At 37.2% G+C, this 9113-nt stretch overlaps 1 protein-coding gene and 1 long non-coding RNA gene across 2 annotated transcripts; both read left to right on the forward strand.

The window, feature by feature from the left end:
- The first annotated feature begins 369 nt into the window (after positions 1–369).
- Positions 370–1172, forward strand: LOC135208982 (uncharacterized). The gene is made up of 2 exons (XR_010313270.1): positions 370–652; positions 1025–1172. It is a non-coding gene; the product is annotated as an uncharacterized LOC135208982 (long non-coding RNA).
- Positions 1173–4192: 3020 nt separating this feature from the next.
- LOC135209370 (uncharacterized) lies at positions 4193–4756 on the forward strand. The gene is made up of 2 exons (XM_064242067.1): positions 4193–4269; positions 4456–4756. The coding sequence occupies exons 1-2, from the start codon at positions 4193–4195 to the stop codon at positions 4754–4756; spliced, it is 378 nt and encodes a 125-aa protein (XP_064098137.1).
- Positions 4757–9113: the final 4357 nt, after the last annotated feature.

Here is a 9113-nt window from a genome sequence, read left to right on the forward strand (position 1 = left end):
CAAAGTAATTATACCCCATTTTCTTTAGTATAAGCTCTGCAGAAAAATTAATATTATATTTTGAATAACTTGATTAACTTTACTTAGCATTTAAAATATTTGATAGATAGATTTAATAAATAGATTTAACTGTCCCTTCAAATTATTTAAGAAATTATTTAATTGATTTGGGGAGTGATAAGAACCATTGACCTGACATAGGCCTTTTCAAGGGGTAGGCTTAGGTCGGGCGCAGGTTTTTTTGGGCCTTGTTCAAACAGACGGCAAGCGAAGAAGGCGACAACTAGTTCGGCGACTTCGCTCTTTAAGTTTAATTTACGTTGTGTAGGGTTTTAGAAATTCATAACCCTTTAAATAATTGGTTTGTATTGTAATGATGGAAATCATTCATTTAGCATTTATGACAGTACTCATGGAAATTGGTGGACTGGAAAACCGAATTGGTTTTCATCTTATCAAGATGTTAAGTTAGCCACTCGAAGTTGAGATTGTCTATGATCGAGTGTATGTACGTAAGTACGTAACTGTAACCAAGTGCGCAGTTGCAAAAGCTAAAATCTCTCTGTTCGAGACGAGTACGGCAACGCTGAGGGGAAACGAATGTCTCTCCCCTTATATTCATTTGAAATGACGTATTTCTCCCTTGTAAAAGGTATGGCACTTGTCGTAGTTTATAATGTATATGTTGCCATAACATTTGGTAGTGTTTCTTTATACTTTTACTTTGATATAACTGCCAATTGCCAAGAATTGTAATGGTACTGTTACGTAAGTTGCACCATGTTGAGTCTGCATGTTGTTGCAATTGTACATCAATTAAATGTAGGCTAAGATGTGAATTAGTCTTCCATATGTTTATGAATGTCAATTCTAGAGTAAATTCCACCCATGTTATGCATATAAAGTCAGGCTAACTGTGATGTGTAACAGTAAAGTTAGGCATGGGTAGCATAGCCTAAAGGCCTAACGACTGCATGCTCTTTGGCACGAGATTGCCATCCTAAATGAACTGTTTGTATTACAGGGAACCAGTATAGGGGTCCTGTGTAAGAACCAGTATAGGGATCGGTGTTGGTTCTAACTGGTATTGAAGGAGTACAGCTAGGAATAAGCTACTTTTACAATGTATCCACCTACTGTTAAGAAGAAATATTATTAAAAAAAACCCGGGAGCCAGCCTTTCCCTCAACCCTTATTACAACAATGAAGATTCGACCGTCTCCGACGTCAAGTACCGGTTCCAGCTAAGGATAGGCCAAGAAGTATAGTAGCCTAGGCCCTATGAGGTACCTTTATATTAGCCTATGGTTTGAAGTGTTTTGTATAGGCTAGTCTGAGTTAATTGTCCTAAAATGTATGGTAGCCTCCGAATGTCTAAGTCAGGACAATTGACACATCAGTACTGTATACATGTGCAGTATAGTAAATACATGAGTCATAAGGATATCACATTAAGAGAGATTCATACTATAACATATGGTGACAGCGGTGAAGGATGTATTTATCTGTTATAGATAGGTATACCTCCAACCTCACGTCCTAAAGTTGGTCATGAAACCCTTATTTCTGTACTTATTTTCAGGTATTATAGCCTAACCCTGTGAGTATGCCTATGTCACTCTTGCTTAGGTACTGTTAGCCTATTGTATTGTAGCCTATGTGATTATTTTTACCTGTGTTTCCTTGTATAACATAGCCTGCAAAATGGAGGGTGATATAGAGAGAGAAGACTTTTATGATAATTTGTTGTCTGCCATGGACACTCAGGGTTGTCAAATGCAGCAGTTGTGTGATCAGCTTATTGACATGAAAAGGGAAATAGCTAATTTATCAATCTCTACACCTGTCACTTCCACACCATCCAATCCTAACAGGGCTAATAGTTCAGACATTAACCCATTTGTCACATTAGACAGAGCAGACATAACAATGACACCACACAATAACCCAGCTTCACTATTGACACACAATTTATCAAATAATAGTACACAGCCAGTAATACCCAGTAATCCATTTCAGGGAAGAACACAGTCAATAACCCCTTCGTTCCAGTAGGTAACCTGAATAACCCTATTGATAATCATTCTAAGGGATTGTATTGAAACCTAAGGATATTTTGATGTTGACATTGTCAGAATTACAAGTGTTGGAACTGATAATAGACTTGCTAGATTTTTTAGTCAAGTAGAATTCTGTGTTTCTGCAGATACTGATAGAATCCAAGTAGCACTTACCAGAGTGGAACAAGAAATTGCAACTCTATTAACTGCTGAAATGGTAAAAAGGGGAAATAACATATCTTGGAGTCAGTTTAAGGACATACTGAATCACCACTTTGCTTGTTCAGCAATATTACGCAGGCTTGGCAGGAATTGAGATGGAAGCGTTACAGTATAGACGAAGCCCCTAGAGCATTTTTGTTAAACAGAATGAAATGTAAATTGTCTGCTTTTGAAATGAAATTTCCTAAGGATTCCCTTCCCAAAGCTGACAGTCTTGTGAAAAAGAAACTGTATAGAGGACTTAGCAGTACATCCCAGGAAAGACTCAAGGATTTTCCTGGATGATAGGATACCCTTAGAAAGATTCATTGAATTTGTGAATATGAGTATCACTCTAGCTACCATAAGTGGGGATGTTACCAACGTAAAGTTTTTCCTGTTAATAATTGCAATTCCCAACCACAGCCTGTAGTAAATAGTAATGCAAATACAACCACAGAATTGCAAGATCTGAAGAAGCAAATTAGTGATTTGTCTAACAAATTAAAGAAGTTTAGTAGGAATAAAGAAAACAATCAGTACTGTGCTTACTGTAAGGTCAGAGATCACAAACTTTCTGAATGTCCACGTAACCCTCCAAAAGGTGTTTGTTTTGATTGTCACAAACCAAATTGTAAAAGAGGTTCAGCAAAATGTCCAGGGCAGGTTAAGAATGAATGACTAAGCCCAAGTGTCAGGTCTCCTTCTATCAATTTGATGATTAACAATGTAATGTGTTGTGCCTTAATTGATACGGGTAGTGAAGTATGTATAGCACAGAAGAAACTCATAGAAACTTTAGGTTTACAGTGTAATCAAATGAGAAATATACCACAACTTACTGGAGTTACTCAACATGTTCTCCCTGTTCTTGGTACAGTGTATTTGGATGTTCACATTGGTTCCAGGGTGGTTACCCATTTGTTTTCTGTTGTGCCTGATGTTATCTGGACACAGACTTATTGTTAGGAGCCGATTTGATTAGGTCTGCACCAATGACATGGGATGATGCACATAAAATTATTATTTGGGATAGACACATTTATCCAGTAAGGTATCTGAAACCTAGACCATCTAATAAAAGGGTCAGGCAGATTAAAGTACTTCAACTAATGTTCCTCATAAAGCTCAGGTTAGACTTAAAAGGAAACTTATTCTACCTCAGTATATAGCTGGTATTTATCCTTACCTGTAGATGAAACCTCCTAACACATTGTTAGAATTTGTACCTGAAGTTAAGGAGTGTCAAACTCAGTCTGCACTATGCCTTAAGGTTAATGATGCTCAGGAAGTGTTTTTGCCACTTGTCAATAATACTAAAGCCAGGATGACAATGAAGGTTGGAACTCTATTAGGGTATTATAGGATAATCAGTGAAGAAGACATTGATCAGCCAGTTCCAAAATGCAGGAAAACTAGATTCAGAATGATTTAGTTCCTCCTAGTATTAATGTTAATATCAAGTCAGGAAATACTAGAGAAGAAAAGCTTAAGTATTTGCTTTCTCAGCAAGATAAATTCCCATCTTACTGCTGATCAACAAGCAGAATTAAGTGACATGTTGGTTGCTAATAATTCAGTGTTCATCCTTGAAGAAAAAGAATTGGGAAAGTTCAAGATGTACAAGCTCATATTGCTGTAAGTGATCCTCAGCCAGTTAGGTCTCCCATATATCGATACCCTGAAAAAGCCAAAACCCTTATTGACACCATGTTAGAAGATATGGAAGAAAGAGGAATAATAGAACCCTCCAGTGCTGCCATGGCTAGCCCTATTGTACTTGTTAGGAAACCAGATCATACTCAGAGAATGTGCCTTGATTACCGTAAAAGTCAACACACACCTTCAGGTTGATATTCACCCTTTCCCTTTACCTAGGTTAGAAGAATGGTAGAAACAGCTGCAGGAACCATTATTATGCCTCCTTAGATATGAAAGATGCATACTATCAAGTGGAATTAGATGAAGAGAGTAGAGATTTAACAACTTTTAGCGATGGAGTTTCACTGTATAGGTTCAAACGCCTTCCTTTTCGATTAAGTTGCAGTCCAGCTATATTTTCACGTATCATGTCTAATATCTTGGCTCCTCTTATTGGAAAGGGTGGGTTAAGAATTACTTAGATATATTGTGGTTTGGGCTCCAGTTTTCCAATCTTGTTGAAAAGATTAGACCAACTATTCAAACTTTTCAGTGAAAGAGGAGTGAAGTTAAATCTAAAGAAATGTCAGATAGGCCAAAAGGAAATCAAATTCTTAGGTCACATAATTTCAAAGGATGGTTGCATACCATCTCCAGACAATATCAGTGCCATCCAAGAAATGAAACCCCCTAATAATGTCAAGGAAACTAGGAGATTTTTAGGAATGTGTGGTTTTTACAGAAAACACATTAAGGATTATGCTAAAATTGCTGTTCCCCTGACTAATCTCTTAAAAGAGAAAGAACCCTTTTTGTGGACACAAAAGATTGTCAATCCAGCTTTGAACAGATGAAACTAGCATTAATCACTGCTCCAGTGCTAGTAAAGGCTCAGATGACCAAACCCTTTGAATTATTCACTGATGCTAGTTTAGATCATGTAGTGCTGCTTTGATGCAGAGACAAGATGGTCAGATAAAACCCATTGGATATTTCTCTAAGAAGCTGAAGCCAGTGAACAGCGGTACAGTACCACTGACAAGAGAAGCACTTGCTATTGTCTTAGCTTGTCGTAGATTCCATCATTTTCTGTGGGGTGTTCCATTTACCATTCACACAGATCATCAGCCTCTAGTTTCAGTGTTCAAGAGAAAAACAAAGTCACCTAGAATGAGCAGATGGGTAATTGAAATGCAGGATTACCGTTTCAAGGTAGAATATAGGCCAGGTAAAGATAACCAGGTGGCAGATCAACTAAGTAGACCAGTCAGAGCAGTCTTTCATCAGAGTAGGGACAATTATCTTGGTCTGAGCAAAGATGAGTTCAAAGAAAAGCAGTTAGAGGAACCAAGGTGGGCGGAACTAATAACTTTCCTAGAAGGTGGTAAATTACCACGCAAAGGGTTTCCTAGAGCTTTGATTAATCAGTTCATGTTGTATGAAGGATTGTTGTATCTCAGTGCAGATAAAGTTGATAACTCAATTCAATTGAAATTAGTAGTTCCTAAGGACTTAACAAAGGCAGCTTTGAAGCTAGGTCATTGAAGCAATGTCAGTCACCTAAGGTATGACGCAAAACAATTGATGCTATTGAAAACTTGTTCTATTGGCCTTCATTGCGTACAGATGTTACTAAATATGTAAGTGAATGTGTTATGTGTCAAAAACATAAAGCCAGTAGTTCTTTACAACAACAGTTCCAAGAATTGCCTCCTGTAACTAAGCCTTTAGAGCGAATCAGTCTTGTTTTAACTGATATGCTATCTGGTGCAAATGGTTATAGATATGTTTTGACTGTTATTGATCATTACAGCCGATATGTTTATTCTAACCTTTGCGAAGTAAGTCTGCAGAGGAATAAGCAAAAACTTCTTAGTCTATTTGAATGACTTTGGTGTACCTTTGACAGTCATTCTTGATAATGGTGCTGAATTCACCTCAAACCAGTTTAGACAATTATGCCAGGAACATAAGATAAATGCTGGTTATATTACCCCATATCATCCACAAGGAAACAGTGTAAGTGAGAGAATGCATAGAACTATGAAAACATTACTAAATGTAATGTGTAAAGGACATCCTTATCAGTGGCCTAAATACTTAGGTGAAACACAGCATGTGCTCAATTCTGCTGTACATACCACTCTTGGTGAACAACCTCACTATGTATTTTTCTCTCGTAGAGCTCCTAGACAAGTGACTAGTGTGTTGCCCACAATTACGGATGATGTAGAAGATACTGCCATTGCAAAGGCTCATGAAATAATTCAGAAAACTCATAGAGAGATGGCCAGTAAGTATCGTGCAATAGCTAACCAAAAGAGGAAAAATGAGAAAGCGGATGAAAACTCGCTTGTTTGGGTTAAAAATGAAAATGTGATTCCTAGCACTAGTAAGAAACTAAACCCCAGATGGTGCGGTCCATATGTAGTAACCAAAGTGTTTAGGGATGGTGCTAAATATGAGTTAAGAAACATGTTTGACCAAACCATCATTGAACGTGCTGCTGACAAAGTGAAACCCTTTATAGGACAAGAACAGTGGTTAGTAAACATGCAGGAAATGGATGATACCACTCCTGATGTAGTGAATGAAAGAGTACAAACCAGAGGTGCTACTAATATTGTTCCTCCCTCTAGGTTAATAGAAGAACTGTGAGATCATTGTAATTTTTGTACTGTATTTTTGTATTTTCTGTGAAGAATGTTTTTTTGTATTTGCATGCTTTGGAAGAGTTCACACATATATAACCATTATGTCCATTTCCAGGTATATATTCTTGTATGTAGATGTTATGTTCATAGATTATGGATCTGATGATGACACTACCTGTTTTGTGTACAGTGAACTTATACTCATTGAGTTTTGTTTGAACTTAGTTGAGTTTTGTATGAAGAGCTACCCGTCCAAAAGCTTTACAAACTCTGGTTGAGTTGCTCAAGTTATGTGACTGATGTGTAAGTTAGTCATTAGGATGCTTTAAAGAGGTATATTATCTTCAAAGGAAAGTTTTCCTGCTCATGGTTATTGAGTGAATGAGCCTGAATGTTGGTGTAAACGATTGTTTGTGAGAAAAATAACCATAAGTGATTATACCCCTAATGAGGAGTGACTAGATCTTAACCGAATTTAAGATCACTCTTACATAAGTGTTTAACTTGGTAAAGTTATTAGGATGGTTAGGTAGAAACACGCCTTAAGGGTGGCGTCCCACAACTTGCTCTGTAAGTCTGTTAGCAGACCTTAATGATTAAAAGTCCAGCTTGTCTCTGGTTGAGAGATAAGCAGTCATGTCTCTGGTTGAGAGATAGAAAGTATTTACTGTGTGCAGGACCTGTATTGTTGTTGTCAGATTTATTATCTACCCAAATATTATAATTAAGGGATTGGTTGTCCTTGATAAATGAAAAGCAATTTCCGTAGGGGTAAAGTGATGTAATGATGGAAATCATTCATTTAGTATTTATGACAGTACTCATGGAAATTGGTGGACTGGAAAACCGAATTGGTTTTCATCTTATCAAGATGTTAAGTTAGCCACTCAAAGTTGAGATTGTCTATGATCGAGTGTATGTACGTAAGTACGTAACTGTAACCAAGTGCGCAGTTGCAAAAGCTAAAATCTCTCTGTTCGAGACGAGTACGGCAACGCTGAGGGAAACGATGTCTCTCCCCTTATATTTCATTTGAAATGACGTATTTCTCCCTTGTAAAAGGTATGCACTTGTCTTAGTTTATAATGTATATGTTGCCATAACACTTGGTAGTGCTTCTTTATACTTTTACTTTGATATAACTGCCAATTGCCAGGAATTGTAATGGTACTGTTACGTAAGTTGCACCATGTGAGTCTGCATGTTGTTGCAATTGTACCATCAATTAAATGTAGGCTAAGATGTGAATTAGTCTTCCATATGTTTATGAAATGTCAATTCCTAGAGTAAATTCCACCCATGTTATGCATATAAAGTCAGGCTAACTGTGATGTGTAAACAGTAAAGTTAGGCATGGGTAGCATAGCCTAAAGGCCTAACGACTGCTGCTCTTTGGCACGAGATTGCCATCCTAAATGAACTGTTTGTATTACAGGGAACCAGTATAGGGGTCCTGTGTAAGAACCAGTATAGGATCGGTGTTGGTCTAACTGGTATTGAAGGAGTACAGCTAGGAATAAGCTACTTTTACAATGTATCCACCTACTGTTAAGAAGAAATATTATTAAAAAAAACCCGGGAGCCAGCCTTTCCCTCAACCCTTATTACAACAATGAAGATTCGACCAGTCTCCGACGTCAAGTACCGTTCCAGCTAAGGATAGGCCAAGAAGTATAGTAGCCTAGGCCTATGAGGTACCTTATATTAGCCTATGGTTTGAAGTGTTTTGTATAGGCTAGTCTGAGTTAATTGTCCTAAAATGTATGGTAGCCTCCGAATGTCTAAGTCAGGACAATTGACACATCAGTACTGTATACATGTGCAGTATAGTAAATACATGAGTCATAAGGATATCACATTAAGAGAGATTCATACTATTACAGTATGATCTCCTTTCCTGTTTGTACCTATCCTAAAAACCTCATCCTATCTCCGAATATCCTTATCTGCAACAAAACTTTTAACAGCCTTCGTCACTGATCGGTCAACGGAAAATTCGGTAAGTGGAAGAACATTTCTTATCAACGTACCAATTTATTTCCACGAATGCGATTAGAGGTCGCTGGGTTTGCTGATTAAATATATAGGATTTGTTTTTTAGTTTACACGTGAATTAAGAGGTGTGTGTCTAAACTGGGTTAACTTGAAGGTAGGTCAAAATACTAATTTTCCACAAAGACTAGACCGCCATTATTGGACGGCTGATTTGAGCCAACGGACTTTTCGTAGGGAGCGGTTTCGTCTTTTAACGTTTAACTTACGTATTTAACTTAACTTACTTATTCAAGACGTAATACACTGTTTTCTTTACCTTGACTAAATTTTAAGCCCTTTTACATAGTTAGGCTATTGTAATATTGGAGTTTGTGAGAATTAATTAGGCATAGACTCAGATTGAATAATTTTACAAAGGCTTATATAATTATATGGGCGTAGTAATAAATTTAGTCGAAATTAGGTCTGTCTGTTTACTTAGCATTACTACTCGGGATTAGTTTACTTTAATTTTACTTTAACCGGGTCGGAACTTAATTGAATTCTGGGACCAAACTGAACT

Source organism: Macrobrachium nipponense, chromosome 37 (assembly GCF_015104395.2).
Source record: "Macrobrachium nipponense isolate FS-2020 chromosome 37, ASM1510439v2, whole genome shotgun sequence".
Classification (NCBI taxonomy): Eukaryota; Metazoa; Arthropoda; class Malacostraca; order Decapoda; family Palaemonidae; genus Macrobrachium; species Macrobrachium nipponense.